The sequence below is a fragment of the Phacochoerus africanus genome, chromosome 9 (assembly GCF_016906955.1).
Source record: "Phacochoerus africanus isolate WHEZ1 chromosome 9, ROS_Pafr_v1, whole genome shotgun sequence".
Taxonomy (NCBI): Eukaryota; Metazoa; Chordata; class Mammalia; order Artiodactyla; family Suidae; genus Phacochoerus; species Phacochoerus africanus.
Window position 1 is genome coordinate 65,723,895 of NC_062552.1, and position 20,020 is coordinate 65,743,914.

The 20,020-nt window shown below is 47.0% G+C and overlaps 1 protein-coding gene across 1 annotated transcript; it reads left to right on the top strand.

Annotated features, from left to right (window-relative positions):
• Positions 1-10,935: 10,935 nt before the first annotated feature.
• NFKBIA (NFKB inhibitor alpha) lies at positions 10,936-14,477 on the top strand. The gene is made up of 6 exons (XM_047796239.1): positions 10,936-11,533; positions 12,109-12,217; positions 12,569-12,779; positions 13,069-13,157; positions 13,276-13,536; positions 13,896-14,477. The coding sequence occupies exons 1-6, from the start codon at positions 11,307-11,309 to the stop codon at positions 13,941-13,943; spliced, it is 945 nt and encodes a 314-aa protein (XP_047652195.1). The 5' UTR covers positions 10,936-11,306; the 3' UTR covers positions 13,944-14,477.
• Positions 14,478-20,020: the final 5,543 nt, after the last annotated feature.

The following is a 20,020-nucleotide window of genomic DNA, read 5'->3' on the forward strand; positions in this document are numbered from 1 at the left end:
ACCATATGTGGCATTCCCTTTAGTCCTTTTAACTAAACACAGCTCTAGGCAATTAGGGACAGACCTCTATGCTTGATCCTGCAGCAGAAACTAAGAAAGTGAATTTACCCAGAGAGCAAGCCTCTGATCGGAGGTCTGGAGTGGGGAGGAAGGCGAGCCTGTCTGTGTGGGAGCTGTGACATTTTGAAAGCACCAAATTCATTGTCACCTTGAGCTTTTCCTGTGGGGCAAAAGGGGTGACAGAGGCGGGGGCTTTTGTCCTCTCTTGTGGGCAGATTTCCCCTGTGAGTTTTCCTCTTGTGGTGCCTGTGGCCACGAAGGAGCCTTCCCCAGGAACCCCCACCTATTTTTAGCCTCAGTTCAACCCTCTACAGACAGCACCCCTCCCATACAGCTCTATGTTAATTTTCAATCCTGCTGTTGCCAATATGAATCACCCCGGATTGGCCTGACAATTGCTAGACTTGAAGTGAGAATAAAGACCTGAAGTGAGAAGGTAAAACCTTTAACAGCGGAAAGTTGCCAAGTTGCCCTGACTTCTAACGCATCTAATAGCCTTCCTGTGCTACTTTTGTAAAACAATTGAGTATATGTTCAGCTGTCATGTTATTTTTTTTCTAGCCATACCCACGGCATGCAGAGGTCCCCAGGCCAGGGATCAAACCCATTCCACAGCAGCAACCCAAGCCACAGCAGTGACAATGACAGAAACTTAACCCGCTGGGCCACCAGGGAACTCCTAGATGTCATGTTATTTGGATGAAGTTCTTTGTGATCAGACTATGAGACTTGGAGCTTGCACTGGATAATTTAAACTCTTCTCCCTGATTTCCTCTTTAAGAAAACTTATCCAGGGGAGTTCCCTTCATGGCTCAGCAGTTAACGAACCTGACTAGGATCCATGAGGATGCAGGTTCAATCTCTGGCCTTTCTCAGTGGGTTAAGGATCTGGCATTGCTGTGAGCCGTGGTGTAGGTCACAGAGATGGCTCAGATTCCAAGTTACTGTGACTGTGGTGTTGGCTGGCAGCTGCAGTTCTGATTTGACCCCTAGCCTGGGAAATTCCACGTGCCATGGGTACAGCCCTAAAAAGCCAAAAGAGAAAGAAAGGAAGGAAGGAAGGAAGGAAGGAAGGAAGGAAGGAAGGAAGGAAGGAAGGAAGAAGAAGAAGAATGAAAGAAGAAAGAAAGACAAGAAAGAAAGAAAGAAAGAAAGAAAGAAAGAAGAAAGAAAGAAAGAAAGGAAGGAAGGGAAGGAAGAAGAAGGAAGAAGAAGAAAGAAAGAAGAAAGGAAGAAGAAAGAAGAAGGAAGGAAGGAAAAGAAAGAAAGAAAACTCATCTGGAAAATGAATTGTTCTAAAAGTTGCCTGAGCATCATATATCATTCTTGGTAAGCCAATGGGCTTTTTGTTTTATTTTTTATTTTTTTGTCTTTTGAGGCCTGCACCTGCAGCATGTGGGGATCCCAGGCTAGGGGCCGAATCAGAACACCACAGCCACAGCAACACAGGATCTGAGCTGCATCTGTGACCTACACCACAGCTCACGGCAACGCTGGATCCTTAACCCACTGAGCAAGGCCAGGGATGAATCTGCCTCCTCATGGATACTGGTCAGATTCATTTCCGCTGAGCTATGACGGGAACTCCGGGCTTTTTGTTGTAAATGCTGATAATGTTAGTTGATGTATGCTTTGTTAAACTAGGTCAAGCTCTAGAGGTATGATTTTTGTGTTGAAAATGACGCTGCTTCTGAAACATCACCATGGAAGGACCAAGATTCCTCCAGTGGGTCCAGCCAGCCATATGTGCGTGGGCCTTCAGCCTTGCAGCACATTGATGGGCATTCTAGTGAGGTGTCACCCTGCTGGGTGACCTCTCAATCAATCAGACTGATTCCCATTCAGCCTCCTTCCCCTCATTCTGTGTCGCCAAAGGATCTTCGACACAGGGGATGCTCTAGGCAAATGCTTATCTGTTCCTCCAACTAGAGCTTCTGCCCCAACTTCCCTGTTGCTCCCTTGTCCTGAGGAGCTGGACCAAGTCATAAGCAAGCCTCCAGGACCTCATCTATCTCTGCACTGAAGGTTCTGAGGAGGAGTCGTCTGCCTTCTTACCCTGGGCCCCAGCCCAGAGGTTAACTCTCAGGCAGCAGAGAGGAAAAAAGAGAAGGGGGCACGATCTAGGTCTATTTATAATTGCTTAACTCCTCTTATTAAGGCTTCCATCCCTGGATGGGTTGAGTTCTATGGTGGCCCTGCTTTGACCTCCTGTCCTCCTAATAGCCTTTCCTCCTCAGTGCCTTCTTCCTTTGGAAAATGAGATGAGCTCTGAGCTAATGTCTAGATAGAGAAGAGTTGATTGGATGAAGAGTGAGGTATTATCAGAGAAGAAGAGTCAAATAACAATTACATTAGGTCTGAAGCAAAGAGGATACTCCACTTTAAACACTGAACTGGAGCAGAGAGACTCAGAAGAAATAGATTTTTGTCCTCTCCCCCCAGCAGTGTCCATTCCTGCCCCCATCCTTGTGTCTAACTAGAGTCAAAAGGGGACACTGGGCCATCACTAAGCAATCTAAGGCAACCTGTGACCTCAGGCCCAACGCACAAGCCAGGCCATATGAATTAGAAGGATTCAAAAGAAGGCAGAGTATTTCAGGGACAGGGAGAGAAGAAAGGACAGGTCCTGGCAAGGAAGTGGAAAGAAGTCAATCCCCAGGCAGGGAAAGAGAGCAGAGGACACGGCCCAGCAAAGGCCAGGGCTGCTGAAGCAGTGATGGAGCTGGGGAGAAATGGGGACGAGGGGGACCAGACTGGGTGGATTCTGACTCTCGGGGACTATAAATGCTATCTGAGGAATTCAGAATCTGTCCTGCAGGTCACGGTGGGTCACTAGAGTTCTGTTACAGGAAATAACAGACAAAAGTGCGTATTAGTGAAAGAAGATTTAATTGTGTAATTGTAACCCTTTGATACCACTTGAATTTTTAAAACACGTTTTTAAACCATATGCCATATATTTATCAGCTACACCACAGCCACAGCCATGCCAGATCTAAGCTGTGTCTGCAACCACAACTAATGGCAATGCCGGATCCTTAACCCACTGAGCAAAGCCAAGGAATGAACCTGCATCCTCATGGAGACTAGTTGGGTTCATTACTGCTGAGCCACAATAGCAACTTCGTATATTTTTAATACTATAGAAAATACAACATATAATTTGTGCCAATATCTTTGGGGAAAAAATTCTTTTGGCTGCACCCATGGCATGGAGAAGGTCCCAGGCCAGGGAGCAAACCCTCGCCACAGCAGCAACCCAAACCACTGCAAACCTCGCTACAGCAGCAACCCAAACACTGGATCCTTAACCTACTGCACCACAGGAGAACTCCTGAAAACTTTTAAATAGGAACAATCGAGCCTCGCTATCAGAGTAAGGAGAGAACAAGGGGAGAGGCAACACAGGGCGATGGGCTTGAATGTTGGCGTTGGGCTTCTGAGTGAGTCACTTAAAATTTCTGAGGCTCAAATTCCTTTCAAAACAGATAACGATACTCATCTAAGAGAATAATTATGAAGACTAAATAGGATAAAGCATATCAAGTGCCAGCCCTGCTAAGTGTTCAATAAATGTGTAAAACACTGAGAAGCTACTATGATGAAACAGGACCTGCACTAAAATGAGGGCAGTGGAAATGGAAGAGGATGGGCTAGAGTTATTTCCAAAGTAGGATGAACTGAACAGCTATCGGGATTTCAAGAGAGGGAACACCCACAGCTTTCCCCCAGGATTGTGATAAATGATGCACTACAGTCACACCTAATATCCAGTCTCAGGGCACCTCCTCCCTCAACTTTCCTGAAATCCACTCCTTAAGAACATGATTCCTCGGAGAAGTTATTCCACAGATGGCCTGAAGATGTCGCTGCAGACAGTACCATCCATATTGGGCGCGTCGTGTCTGGAGTCTGCCTTTCCTGATGGAAAATTCCACTGTGGCTCCCTATCCAACTCCTTTTACTCCCTGCTCCTGCCTGTAGTGTAGCCGCCTCTCTCTCCTGTGAATCCTCATCCTTCCCTCGACCTCCCTATGCTGATGCCCTGGCCACCTGGGGTGGAGGTGGATCTGAGCCCTTGTGACCAGTTTGTACCCATGCTTCCCTGCCCTCTTTCCATCATCATGTCCATATAGATCACTTACCAAGACCAGCACCCACGCCCACCCGCATTCCCCCTAGCCTCTTGTTTCAGTCAATGAATGTAGGATTTAATGACACATGAATTGACTTCATTTTCTGAAAATATCGGTGTCCTTGGTAAAATAATCCCCGAACTGTGGCCTATATAAACAGCCGTGGGATATAGGAAATGAGCATTTCAGAGCCAAGCGGAGTGACTTATCCAGAGGGCCTATGTCACAGTCATGGGACTTGACTCTGACAGCCGAGACCTGGTAACAAAGGAAAAATGTTCCATGCCAATTTCCCCCTTTGTCCCTGCCCCTGGCTTCTGTCTGTGACCTTTCTTACTCAGTCTCTCATTTGCTGTCAGCATTTAAAAATCAGCCTAAGACTATGGGATTAATAGATACACATTACTACATATGAAAGAGATAAGCAACAAGGATTTGCTGTATAAAACAGGGAACAATATTCAATATTTTGCAGTATCTGTAACAGAAAATAATCTCAAATATATATATAAAACATACGTATTTCTGAATCACTTTGCTATACACCTGAAACTAACACAATAGTATAAATCAGCTATACTTCAATTTAAAAGTTAAAAGTTAAAAAAAAACCTGAGAACGTTCAAGTGTCAATTTTTTTTCAGTACCCTCCATTAACAACCTCAAAGATAAGACTCCAGGACATGTCTCATTTTTTAACACTTATCCAAGTAATGTGGGGCTCTACTCCAGAGAACAGAAGGGCTAAAAGGAGGTTTGGGAAAGACATTACCTCGGTGCTTACAAAAGAAGGGTGAGGATCAAGGTTCTGAAATCTTCACTCTAGGTATAAACTGAAGTGAATCTGTGATTCTGTTGTGATTATCTACGACGCAGCTATGATTCTGTTTACCTTTGTCCTAAACCATTCCCAAGACCTTAGACCACAGAAGAGAAAAAAATGTCCACATCGCTATACAGTTTCTGGTGATGGCTTTTGTCTCTGACACTGAGGGATCGTGAGCCCGTCACCTGATTATAATGCCCAAGAGCAGGGACCTCCTCTTAGGTATGTCCCACATCCTGCCAAATCGTAGGCTTTTGTGTGGAAGCACCCTGCTGTTAAGTCTCCTCGTACCCTGACTGAACTCAGACTGAATTTACACCCGAGACAAAAACAGCAAACGAGAGATAACCAGCAAGGACCTACTGTATAGCATAATATTTTGTAATAACCTAGAAGGGAAAAGAATCTGGAAAAGAAAAATATATATATATAAAATGCATGACTGAACCACTTTGCTGTACACCTGAAACTAACACAATATTGTTAACCCATGATACTTCAATTAAAAAATAAATTTAGGAGTTCCCGTTGTGGCTCAGTGGTTAACAAACCCGACAAACCCAACTAGTATCCACGAGGATGTCGCTTCCATCCCTGGCCTCCCTCAGTGGATTAAGGATCTGAGTTGCTGAGAGCTGTGGTGTAGGTCACAGACGTGGCTCGGATCTGGTGTTGCTGTGGCTCTGGCATAGGCTGGCAGCTGTAGCTCCAATTCGACCTCTAGCCTGGGAACCTCCATATGCCACGGGTGCGGCCCTAAAAAGACAAGACAAAATAAATAAATAAACATAAAAATCTTTTAAAATAACAAACATACTGGCATGCAGGGGAAGCAATGTACTCTTAAGCCTCCACCCATTTCCAAATCCAACTAGTCCTCCTTGAACACAAGAGACCATGAACCCTCACACCTACAGCTATGATTCGGTTACTGCCAACAAACAGTGAAAAGGAAGAGCCAGGAATTCTGGCCAGGTGCAGGCTGCCTCCCTCCCTGGGAGCAGCAAGTCACCCAACAGGCAGGCTGAGCTCGTGGTTGAAAGAGATATTTATTGAAAGCATGTGAGGTTTGTTTTGTTTTGTCTTTTTGCCTTTTCTAGGGCTGCTTCCCTCGGCATATGGAGGTTCCCAGGCTAGGGGTTGAATCGGAGCTGTAGCCACCGGCCTACGCCAGAGCCACAGCAACGCGGGATCTGAGCCGCGTCTGCAACCTACGCCACAGCTCATGGCAACGCCGGATCGTTAACCCACTGAGCAAGGGCAGGGACCGAACCCACAACCTCATGGTTCCTAGTCGGATTCGTTAACCACTGTGCCATGATGGGAACTCCAGCATCTGAGTTTTTTACAAGCCTAAATAGTCTTTTCAAGGAAAAAAAGGAGAACTTTTTTGAACTTGTTACACTTACTTTACAGCACAGTGTGGTCAAGTTCTTTAGGGGGAGGGAGAATGCTCTTTTCCAGGCTTAGCGATGCCAGCCCTGCCTGCAGGACAGATGGCACTTCCTAGGCAGACACACTCCACCCTCAACCTCAGGTTGCAGAGGAGCTGAGACCCCGCAATGCCAAGGGAGCTGAAGGTGGGGGTCCTCCCCAGAGCACCACGAAAACATCAGACCTTGGCCAAAAAAGAGGTTGTAAACTCGGGGCCTGCAGACTTGATTTAGCCCAAAGATGCAGGAACACACTTTGTGGGGTTCTATGCAACACTTTAAATTTTGAAATTTTTCACATCAAAATCCATTTGCTGATGGTTTTTCTCTAACAATGGGATATGTGTGCTGAACTCCAAGTGCTGCTTGGCAAATAAAAATTGTCTGAGTGTGAGAGACACATTCTCTCAGTCATAGATGCCATTACTTCCTCTCAGACTCGCACAGCCAGCCTCGCTCAACTGTGAAGATGTCCTGGCCCTTAAGGAAAGGTATTTGAGTCAAAAACTTGGTTCCCTATTAGACTGTAGAATTTATAGCAAAAGAAACCCTGAAGTCATCGAAGTTTTTTTTTTTTTTCCTTTTCTAGGGCCGTTCCCGCAGCATACAGAGGTTCCCAGGCTAGGGGTCAAATCGGAGCTATAGGCACCGGCCTACACCACAGCCAGAGCAACGTGAGCTCCGAGCCACATCTGCAACCTATACTACAGCTCATGGCGATGCTGGATCCTTAACTCACTGAGCAAGGCCAAGGATCGAACCCACAACCTCATGGTCCCTAGTCAGATTCGTTAACCACTGAGCCACGACGGAACTCCATGACTGCTACTTTTCTATTGGGAAAGAGCCAGAGGTTGGACCCCCCAGGTTCTGAGGCAGGTGGATGAGGCAGTTGGTAATCAGCACAGGAAGAAAGAAGACTGAGCCTGGGGTTGGAGGCAGAATATAAATTTAGAATTTCTGGAATTCCTGTCGTGGCCCAGCAGAAACGAATCTGACTAGGAACCATGAGGTTGTGGGTTCGATCCCTGGTCTCACTCAGTGGGTTAAGGATCTGCGTTGCCATGAGCTGTGGTGTAGTTTGCAGACACGGCTCGGATCTGGCGTTGTTGTGGCTGTGGCGTAGATCAGCAGCTACAGCTCTGATTCGACCCCTAGCCTGGGAATCTCCATACGCTGAGGTGCGGCCCTAAAAAAAAAAAAAAAAAAGAAGAAGAGAAAAAAGCCAAATGTGTTGGACCACGTGGCTGAAGTTATAGAAACATCTCCACGCTGCCAGGCCACAGGGCACGTCAGGCAGAAAGTTCAGTCCACACTGTGCACCTCCCACCCAGGAAGAGCACAGCAAAGGCCTGCAGCCACACTGGGCCCTGATGGTGCTCCCGGCCACTGTGAATCAGATGAGCATCACTGGCCATCCTCTCCTTCCCTATGGCTGCATCTTGGGTGGCTCTGAGGTTAATTTAATCATTCCTTTACCTTCTGCATTAAAAAGAAAATAAAGCCAAATGACATTTTTTTTTTAGGGACGCACCCGGGGCATATGGAGGTTCCCAGGCTAGGGGTCCAATTGGAGCTAGAACTGCTGGCCACAGCCATAGCCACAGCCACGCCAGATCCAAGGCGCGACTGCGACCTACACCACAGCTCACAGCAACACCAGATCCTTAACCCACTGAGCAAGGGCAGAGATCGAAACTGCAACCTCATGGTTCTTAGTCGGATTGTTTCCACTGTGCCACGACAGGAACTCCAAAGCCAAATGACATTAACAGACTTTAACATCTTTGAAATGGTTCAGATTTGCTCAAATGTTTGAGAACCAGGTGGGGAGAACCCTTAAGTGCACAAGAGTCTACAAAGATCTTTTTAAACCCCAAATCAGTTTTTCTGTCTTCCTCTGCTCCATCTGTTCGAGCTTTCTGATTTCCAAGCATGTTCTCCATCTCTGAAGTCGTCATGTTTGTTGATTCAAACCATACAGAGCATATGATAGAGAGAAAACCTATTGGAGCACATTACTCAAAACTGTTTCCCAGGCTGCAGAAAAACAAAAGGTACCTCCTTGGGAATCCCCACCATAGGGACCGGTCATCCAGGCTCAGCACCTCCCCAGATTTCCACAGCACCATGACAAATCTTGACTCTTACCACTAGGTGTCACACTAAACAATCAGGAATAAAGACCACCAGTTCCCCAAGGCCTGCAGCAACAGAAAGCTGTCACAGGAAGAGCAAAGACACATTCCTGAGATACTTTTGACTTCTGCATGATTATTTGTTCAATGATCATTTTTAAACCTGCAGCTAATAATCCTCTCTAAGGTATTTGTAAGTGGGGGCACTTAGAGTTTGATATTTCTCTGTGTGTGTGTGTGTGTGTGTGTGTGTGTATAGTTTATTTTTTTTAACAGATGGGAGTATCCCCAGATATTCTATTTTATCCAACAATTGGAATAGTTTGCATTATCTTCCAAATCAGAGTGTATTCAGTCACAGTTTCACAAAGTGTTTTCAAAAACATTAATACCATGACCTCTTTGGCTAAATGATTAATATGCTGGGATAGAAATGAGATGAACTGCTCTGGGATGCCTAGGTAAATTTCTCTGCATTTCAGTTTCTTTTTAGGAAAGTCAGAACTGTTCCTTGCAAGATGAGTTCTGAGAACAGAATGTGTTGCAGAAAGTACTGGAGTCTTTCTAAAAATTTATCCTATGATATTTCCAAGAGACATGGTCACCCTTAAGCAAAGTTATACAAGTATTCATGGTCAATTAATACCATTTGGGGGGGTCTTTTTTCTAGGGCTGCACCCATAGCATAAGGAGGTTCCCAGGAGGTGTGGCCGTCAGCTTACACCACAGCCACAGAAACACCAGATCCAAGCGGCATCTGTGACCTATACCACAGCTCATAGCAACGCCAGATCCTTAGCCCCCTTGATTAAAGCCAGGGATCGAACCTGCCTCCTCAAGGATGCTAGTCAGACTCGTTTACTCTGAGCTGCAACAGGAACTCCAAGTAATACCATTTTTAATCTGGAAAAAAATCTAAATATCATTAAATCCAACCTTGTTATTATAAAAGAAGGTACCCCATAGCAAAGGTAGCTAATTCATTCAACTAATGTGCAGCTCATTAAGGGTGGAGCTGGGAAGTGAGATCTCCTACTTAGCGTCACATGCCACCTTGCCTAATAATGATGTATTTGTCTATCAAATGCCTACAAAGACATACAGAGTCTCTCCCTGGACAGTTTTCATTTTATTATGTGATCGTTACTACCCCAAATATTTCTTTCTTGATTTTATTTTGTCCCTCATATTCTGTCTGTCATCCCTACATTCAGATATCAGAGTTGGGGGTATTGGGGAGGGGGAGATGAGGAGAGGAAAAGGATTGGTTGGTGCATGGCCAGTCGAGTTGAAGATGACTGCAACAATCACGAGAAATCTCTGCAAAACTATAAAAGCTTCCTGGGGTGCATTCTGAAAAAGTCTGACCCAAGTTGCTTTATTAGGGCCTGGACCATTTCTAGAAGTAGATGAATGCATTCCTTTCATTGGCTAGGAGGTGGGGATGGGGCAGAGAGCATACTTCTGTTTCTGCAGCTGAGACCTGGACATGGTGAACCTGGAGTAGCTACCCATATGGCATGGACAGGTCCAACTGCTGCCCCCTCCTTTGTCCCCCAAGAAGCCAGCAGGGGCAGGATGAAGGCCACCTTGGGGCTGCCCTGAGCCTCCTGCTGTATGCCTGGCAACTACTTTCTTAGCCATCTTTAAGGCCCAATCTTGGGTAAAATACTACTCAACCCATTCTTTAGCCACCTTCTCCAAATGCTTCTAGAAAGCGGCCCCCACAAGTAGGTTCTCTGTAGCAGCACAGTGCAAATGGAGGAACACGACCTCAGTAATTATTTTGTCACTGCAAAGTATCTACAACCTTTGCTATAAAAATTAACACCTTGCTTTCCCTGAAAAATAGCCCAGTCATATCCAGCATTTTCCAGCATCCAGGGCAGAGTGCTTGCTCCTCCCCCAGTCAACAGGACTGTTCATACCGAGGAAATGATTTGAGGGTTCTCTAAGCATTTACGCTGTTAATGCTAAAGCTTTCACGACTTCTACCTGAGGGGGGCTTGAGGGAGGGGGGAGGTTCATGTCCCTGCACTGCCAGGAGCCTGGTTTTTGGTAGGAACGCAGAGGCACCCGGCGACCTTCCACCCTCAGTGTGTCCTTCCCCAGGAGTTTAGGGAAGTGAATCCCTAGATCCAGCCAACATTTCCACTCCCATTTTCAAGAGATTAAAAAAAAAAAGGAAAGCATCGGCAGGTCAGCAAACCAGCAGTTCTCCATCCTTGGGATCTTAGCAGCCGACGACCCCAAATCAAATCGATCGTGGGAAACCCCAGGGAAAAGAAGGTTCCATGCAGAGGGCCAGGATTACTGACTGCAGGCTGCAGGGAAGTACCGGGGAAGGGGGCCGGGTCGGGAGGACTTTCCAGCCACTCAGCGTGCATTAAAAAGTTCCCTGTACATGACCCCAGTGGCTCATCGCAGGGAGTTTCTCTGATGAACCCGGGCGCGGGGTTTAGGCTTCTTTTTCCCCCAGCAGAGGACGAGGCCAGTTCTCTTTTCTGGTCTGACTAGCTTGGAAATTCCCCGAGCTTGACCCCGCCCAGGAGAAATCCCCTGCCAGCGTTTATAGGGCGCCGCGGCGGCGCTGCCGAGCCCACAACAGTCCGAGGCCATCGTCCCGCCCGCCCGAGCCACCGCGAGCAGCCAGCGCGCCGCGCAGCCTGTGGCCCGCGCACCTAGGGAGCAGCGCCCAAGCCCTCATCGCGCCATGTTCCAGCCCGCAGAGCCCGGCCAGGAGTGGGCCATGGAGGGGCCCCGGGACGCGCTCAAGAAGGAGCGGCTACTGGACGACCGCCACGACAGCGGCCTGGACTCCATGAAGGACGAGGAGTACGAGCAGATGGTGAAGGAGCTGCGCGAGATCCGCCTCGAGCCGCAGGAGGCGCCCCGCGGCGCCGAGCCCTGGAAGCAGCAGCTCACCGAGGATGGAGACTCGTAAGTGTCGCGGGCCCGGGTGGCGGGGCCGGGTGGGGGCGCTGGGCCTGCAGCCGGAGGCGCGGGGCCCGCGCTGCGGCCGCGAATCGGGGTTCGTGCACGGACCCCGAGGCGGTGCAAAGGTGCACGGTTGCGCGTGGGAGCCGGGGATCGGGGATTGGGGCCGTGGTCCCACGGCTCTACCTTGCAGCCGTGCACACCCCCCCACCCCTCACCCACCTTTGCGGGTCCCCTCGGCCGGGGGCGGGGCGGCCACGGGGACGCGAAGTCCCCGCTTGCATAAGGGGGGGCGGGAGTTTCTGCCCCGCTGGCGGGCGGGAGGGGAAGTACAGGGCGTTCCGGCCCGGCGGGAGGGCGGGGCGGTCTGGCCGGCGCCCGCCGCCTGGGGAAGGGGGGGGGGCGGAAAGTCCCTGGGTGCCTGCCAGGAACACTCAGCTCATAATAACCTCGCGGAAAACACCGCGGCCTCGGCCTCCAGAAACCCCGGGCTTGCGCAATCCCCTGCGGGCTGTGCCTCCCTGGGCCCCACGCAGTGCACTCACCAGCCCTGGGGGTTTTCCCTCTCTTCCCCTCAGGTTCCTGCACTTGGCCATCATCCATGAAGAGAAGGCACTGACCATGGAAGTGGTCCGCCAAGTGAAGGGAGATCTGGCTTTTCTCAACTTCCAGAACAACCTGCAGCAGGTGCGCTGCTTGCCCGCCCCGTGCCTCTTGGGTTCTGCCTCTCTGACCCCTTGATGGAGCTGGATCTAGCACAGTTATTTCCAATGATTTCCCAATTAACTGCCCCTAGTCATGATCCGCCCTGAGCTTTTACATCTGAATCAGCCAACATCCTAGAGAGGAAGGAAAAATCCCATTGATTTGGTGAGGCTTTTATGAAGCCCACCTGGGGTCTCCCGTCTGTTTCCTTAACCCCTTGTATCTGTCTGGGAGGAGCGGCACGCACAACCAGGATATCTCTAGGGTTCAAGGGGAACATGGATTGTGGGTTTGATCCATGGCTTATCCTTTCTGTCCCTCTTCTGTTGGTAGACTCCACTCCACTTGGCGGTGATCACCAACCAGCCAGAAATCGCTGAGGCACTTCTGGAAGCTGGCTGTGATCCTGAGCTCCGAGACTTTCGAGGAAATACCCCTCTACACCTTGCCTGTGAGCAGGGCTGCCTGGCCAGTGTGGGAGTCCTGACTCAGCCCCGCGGGACCCAGCACCTCCACTCCATTCTGCAGGCCACCAACTACAATGGTACGTCTGGCTGCCCTATGCATCAGAGGGCACGTGACACAGACAAGGGAGAGGTGGGCCGACTTAAGGCAAGGTGTAAACTCCCAACACGTGAAAGGCTGAGAAAACATGTATGCATCAAGGCCTTACTAAAACATGTATGCATTTGATGCCTTACTAAAGTCCATTCAGAACCCAGAGTCTGGGTTCTTCAAATTCAGAAGACCTCATCCCTTAAAAGAATAGGTGAAAGTTCTGAGAAGTGAGGGTGGCAACAAGTGCTTATATTTTGTTACTTTTGGTCCTCTAGGCCACACATGTCTGCACTTAGCCTCGATCCATGGCTACCTGGGCATTGTGGAGCTGTTGGTGTCTTTGGGTGCTGATGTCAACGCTCAGGTGGGTGCTTCAAGCCTACAGATGGAGGGCATTCAGCCCTCAATAAGATCACATGCTCTTGTTGCTAGCAGAAACCTCAGACTCAGCCATAAGCATCTCAAATTCCTTTTGGTTTCAGGAGCCCTGCAATGGCCGAACCGCCCTGCATCTTGCGGTGGACCTGCAGAATCCCGACCTGGTGTCGCTCTTGTTGAAGTGTGGGGCTGATGTCAACAGAGTCACCTACCAGGGCTACTCCCCGTACCAGCTCACCTGGGGCCGCCCAAGCACCCGGATACAGCAGCAGCTGGGCCAGCTGACCCTAGAAAACCTCCAGATGCTTCCAGAGAGCGAGGATGAAGAGAGCTATGACACGGAGTCAGAGTTCACAGAGGATGAGGTGAGTCCCAATGAACTTGTTCACGGGTCTGCAAAAAGCAATGCTCTTGGACCCCTAGAGCTCCTCCTTTTCCTGAGGGTCTCAACATAATGAGGATCTCAAATTAGGGAGCATAAGCAGTGTCCTAAGAGTAGGTTTAGGGGGAGGATTATGGTTTGGGGTTTTCTTTTGCTTTTTTGCTCTCTTTGAAGGAGAGGATCCTTAAAGGAAAACTTCAGCCCAGGAAGTTAATTCAGATTCGGGTTAGAGGGAATGGAGTCCAAGAATACTTGCGTTATTTCCAGTAGCAGCCCTTGCCATCACCTCAGCACCTTTGGCAAAGTTCTGGAAGTTTAACGTGCCTTTCTTTCCCCTTTTAGCTGCCCTATGACGACTGCGTGCTTGGAGGCCAGCGCCTGACGTTATGAGCTTTGGAAAGCGTCTAAAAGACCATGGACTTGTACATTTGTACAAAATCAAGAGTTTTATTTTTCTAAAAAAAAAGAAAAAAAGAAAAAAAAAGAAAAAAGGGTGTACTTATAACCACACCGCACACTGCCTGGCCTGAAACATTTTGCTCTGGTGGATTAGCCCCGATTTTGTTATTCTTGTGAACTTTGGAAAGGCGCCAAGGAGGATCATCGGAATGCAGAGAGAACCTCTTTTAAATGGCACCTTGGTGGGGCCTGGGGGAAAGGTTATCCCTAATTTGATGGGACTCTATTTTATTTATTGCGCTTCTTGGTTGAACCACCATGGAGTCAGTGGTGGAGCCCAGGTGTGTCTGGGGAAATGTTAGAATCAGGTGTGTTGTTAAACCTGTCAGTGGGGTGGGGTTAAAAGTCACTACCTGTCAAGGTTTGTGTTACCCTGCTGTAAATATTGTACATAATGTATTTTGTTGGTAATTATTTTGGTACTTCTAAGATGTATATTTATTAAATGGATTTTTACAAACAGAATTCTGATCACTGTCTTCTTCGGGCAGCTGTGGGACTCCTACACTGAGAGTCATTCGAACCCCAAGTGGAGGTGGAGGTGGAGAATTGTGTGGGAGCATTTACCACAGCCAACCACGGAACTCTTTCAGAGAACAGCTTCTCACACCGTCTACACCAGCCTCCCAGCCAGGCTTTGCAGGCAGCCCCAGGCCCGGTGCGTGGGAGGGGAGGCTGTTGCAAGGTGATAGGAAACACCAGTTTGAGGCTTGGGGTGGCAGCAAGTTGGTTGGCCTACAGCTGGAAGGCTCTTCATTGTCACTTGCTTTCATCTTCCTGGTTTAAATTCAGCCAGGACCTTACTTCTGCTTTAGGAAGCTTTAGCCAAGAGGAGTTAGTTGTACTCATATTTTGATACTAGAAGTTCCTGAGGACATGGGCTGGGGAACAGGACCCCCCACTAATGTGTTAGCAGGTGCCCACCTCTGCACCTTTGTTTCCCTGATGATAAAACTGGGCCATTGGTAGATTGCACAAGACAATCCACGTAACAAGCACAGCAGAGTGCCAGGCACAGAGTGCTAAAGAAAAATGCAAACTGTTGCACAACATCCTGTATTTCACACGGGAAGGAACAAGACCAGAGAGAATGTCCTATTCAGGATCACCTTGCAGGACAGGCAGGTGGTTAGCTTAGCGAATACACGCTTGCCTTCAGGTGGCTGACATTTTTAAAATGCCATCCACCTGCAAAGCAGCCTGTTTTGTTCCTAGTGGCAGTACCAAATTGATTATAAAGACTGGAAGAGCCTTTTCATCAGCCCTCTCTAATGCTACTGAACGATTCTAGAGAAGCAAGTGATTTCACAAGAAATCGGAAACTTGTGAAGTTTGGGTGTAGATGCTTTCAAAGTTTTTATCTGTAAAATACATCTCTTGCCTAGACAGAGGAGTAAAGGAAAGTTTTTGGCGCTCTATAAAGTACAGAATGGTGTATCAATACACCTCATGTTCTCCGGCTAACACCTAGGAAAACATTACTATTATATTATTCCTTTCCTGACCCACAAAAAAAATGTCAAAGAGAATAAGATGTTCACCTTCCTCTCAGACCAAAAAAAGGATCTTTCATATGCAAAGAGTATCACTATCAACTGAACTGTCTGATCAAAGCCAGCTCTGTCCCCCTCCTGCAGCCACAGTCATCTAGAGCTGAGCACTGTGGTGGCCCCTCTACCGTCCTGTCTTCTCTCAGGTGCTCCAGACCCCTCACTGAAATTCTTTGTCCATCCCGGGGCACCTGAACACAGGTGTTACATGATCTAACACGTGGATGCCAGTTAGGTTCAGTGCCTCTGCCAACACAGAGAAGAGATAAGAGGGCTTGAGGGAGAAAGATCCATCTCTGATCCCAAAGGACAAAGGTTGGAAATTGGCTCCCCATTTGGGAATGATGCCCTTAGCACATCTCAGTCAGATGTGCCTCTTTTCCCCTCTGGAATGGTGTCGAATGTACAAATCACTCCAGTTCTGTACTGGTGGGCTGGAGAAACAGGACAAAAGGATGTGGACCACTCTTGTGCAGCCTTCTTGGGGTCTGGCTTTTGTGAAGAGGCAACACTTTCCATGCTCACGGAGCAGAGGGGCCTTTTCTGACCCACTTGGGCCCAGCCTCCCAGCTCTCCAGACTTCATTCAGCTTTTCAGAGTGGATTCCATTGTCTGCATACATCAGGAGGTAGCTGGCCCCAGTTTCTTACCCTCTGGATTTTCTTCCAATTCTTCATCTCTTTTTTTTCTTTTTCTTTTACACCTACTCGTTTTCCTTTGTGCCGTTGGTTTGGGTGGCTGAAGCCTGGAGTTCCCTAAAGAAAAACTTTAGAACCCAAACATTCTAGTCTAGAGAAAGTCTTCCTCGAATTTCTAAGCAAACAAGAACGAAAATTTTCAAAGAAAACAGTTCAGCAGACCGGGAGCCTTTAAGACACTTTGATTTCCTCCAAGACTCTAAAGGTCCTGTCAGGACAGGTAGAAGTGAGGAAGCCTTGGGAAAGAGGGAAGTGACAGAAGAGGGAAATAAAAGTCACGTCGGCAACTTCCTTGAATTGAGTTCCTTGATTCCTTCTGCCTGCCTCAGCCTCAGGATGAATTTCCTTTATAGGTACATGTACCAAGTCACTTCCAGAAAGAAGGGTTTTTCTTTAAAGAGGGAACAAACTCCAGTCTGAGCAATTTGAAGACCTTCACGTGGGGCCTGGAAATACCAAAGCCGGCTGCTTGGGGGTATTTGCATTGAAACTTCAATTGCTACTGGAAGTGATTAAGTGGTGAGAGTTAGAACTGAGTCAGTGAGTTGGGTTCTTCCTTCGCCCCCTTTCCTCCCGATTTTCATCAGCTCGCTCTAGGTGTAGCTGAAGTTTCATTCGGCAAGAAAGGTCAGAGTGGAACTCCAGTCAAAAACGTATCTCCAAAACATTCCCCAACCTCTGGGACCTGGGCAGGAATATCTCAGGTCACTTCCCCATCTTACAGGGAGCATCACAGCAACTAAATATCCTGTGTGTTTGCCTCCTGGAGAATCGACTCTCTCTCATTCATTCAATGGCATCGTGAAGCACCTTTATTCTTCAAGCCCTGTGCTAGGTGCTAGAGATACAAAGAGGAAGAAGTCACGGCCTCTGCCCCAGCTCAGGTGGAGTGGAAGATGAGCACATAGAAGACAGGGTAGTAAGGTGAAACCCAAGACATGATGTGAGCACAGGTCAGAGTTCCCCCACTCAGAAAACAGCAGAGGAGAGGAATCAAGCCATTATGCCCTAGTAAGCTCTTTGCCCCCCAGGCCAGTACTATCTATTCTCTTATCCCGTGTCTGGTGACCAGTGACCTCCTTTCCACAAGTGGCAGGAAACAAAGCTGTGCTCAGAATAAAACTAACTTCTGGGCTGGGCCATCCACAGCAGGCTACACTGTTCATTTTTGCACCCTTGTGTGCCAGATTCCAGAGCTGAGCCTGAAAGCAATGGGTCACTAGTCTTTGAATTAATGACAGATGATGTGCATGACTTAGTCCAGAGCTTTCCAAACGCGATGTGCACTTGACTGTGCACTCACGTGGCCTGGAGATCTGGTTGAAACACTGTCTCTGATTTAGTTGGTCCAGGGCTGGCCTGACACCTGCCTAACAAGTTCCCAAACAAGGCCTATGCTCCTGGCCCGGGGACCACACTCTGAAGACTATTACTCTGTTATTTGGAATAATTTTGAAGAAAGTGTAATGTTGGTTAATTTAAGGCCAGAGCTCCCTGCCATCCCGCTCAGTACCACTGCAAATCTGGCAAAGCACTTCTGCAGTCACTCCTGAGGATGATCCAGCATCAGGCAACGTGAGTCTTTCAGAAAAGCAGGACTGGATCCTGAGGACTGGCATTAAAAGTGGGGCTAAGGCCCAAACACCTGCCTTTAAACTAGGTAAGTGTAATAAGAAAAGCAGCTGACAAAATGCAAGGCCAAAAGCGTAAACACCTGAGGTCCAAGGAGAGGACAAAAATCATAAAGGAAATGCATTTCAAGGATAATTTGCTAATTAGGGAGAAAACCTGGTTTTAAAATGAGCTTATATGGAGTTCCCTTGTGGCGTGGCATGTTAAGGATCCAGCATTGTCACTGTAGAGCCTAGGGTCGCTGGGCTGTGGCACAGGCTTGATCCCTGGCCTGGGAGCTTCTGCATGCTATGGGCGTGGCCCAAAAAAAAATCCCTATGAAGTTATCAACGACATTCTTCACAGAACAAAATATTTTAAAATTTGTATAGAAACACAAAAGACCCCAAATATCCAAGGCAATATTGAAAAAGAAAAATTGACCTGGAGAAATCAGACTCCCTGACTTTAGTCTGTACTATAAAGCTACAGTCATCAAAACAGTATGGTCCTGGCATAAAAATAGAAATATAGATCAGTGGAACAGGACAGCAATCCCAGAAATAAACCCATGCACCTATGGTCAACTAGTCTATGACAAAGGAGGCAAGAACAGTGGAGGAAGACTGTCTCTTCAATAAAGTGGGGCTGGGAAACTGGACATTTATATATAATAGAATGAAATTAGAACCTTCTCAAATGTCATATTCAAAATGGATTAAGGACTTAAATGTAAGGCCAGAAACTATAAAACTCCCAGAGGAAAACATAGGCAGAACACTCTTTGACATAATCACAGCAATATTTTGTTTGATCCACCTCCCAGAATAATATCAGTAAGAACAAAAATAAATCAACAAGACCTAAGTAAAAGCTTTTGCACAGTAAAAGAAACAATAAAAAAATGAAAAGACAACCTACATAATTGGAGAAAATCTTTGCAAACAGAGCAACTGACAAGGGATTAATCTCCAAAATATACAAATATCAAAAAAAAAAAACCACATAACCCAATCAAAAACCAGGCATAAAATCTAAACAGATATTTCTCCAAAGAAGACACACAGTTGGCCAAAAAACACATGAGAAGATGCTCAACATCACTAATTAATAGAGAAATACAAATCAGGTATCACTCACACCCAGTTAGAATGGCCATCATCAAAAAGTCCTCAAACCATAAATGCTGGAGAGGGTGTGGAGAAAAAGAACCCTCTTATACTGTTGGTGGGAATGTAAATTGGTACAACCACTATAGAGAACATTATGGAGGTCCCTTAAAAAACTAAAAATAGAATTACATGTGATCCAGCAATCCCACTCCTGGACATATATAGGGAGAAAACCATAATTCGAAAAGATATATGCACTCCAATGTTCACTGCAGCACTATTCACACTAGCCAAGACATAGAAACAACCTAAATGTCCATCAACAGAGAAATGGATAAAGAAGGTGTGGTACATATATACAATGGAATATCACTCAGCCATAAAAAAGGATGAAATAATGCCATTTGCAGTAACATGGATGGACCTAGATATTATCATAACTGAGTGAAGTAAATCAAAGAAAAATATCATATGATATTACTTATATGTAGAATTAAATAAAATTATATAACATTTATAAAACAGAAACAAACACAGATTTCAAAACCAATCTTAGAGTTATCATAAGTGAAACCATTCAGGGGGAGAGAGGAATGGGAAGGATGGGAATAACATACACACTACTGTATATGTTATTAACAAAAACCTACTGTATAGCACAGGAAAATCTACTTAATAGTTTGTAATATGGAAAAAAGAAAAAAACTATAAAGCCTTAAAAAAATCAAAACAAGACAAAAAATAGGGGAAAAAATGAAAAGAGAATATGAGAAGCCTTAACAAGCACTGACCAAAATGCATCAGGGAAAACCTTAAATAAAGCATAACTTTCCCTTATGGAGTTCCCGTGGTGGCGCAACAGAAATGAATCCGACTAGGAACCATGAGGTTGTGGGTTCGATCCCTGGCCTCGTTAAGTGAGTTAAGGATCTGGCATTGAGCTGTGGTATAGGTTGCAGATGCAGCTCGGATCTGGCGTTGCTGTGGCTGTAGTGTAGGCTGGCAGCTACAGCTCTGATTAGACCCCTAGCCTGGGA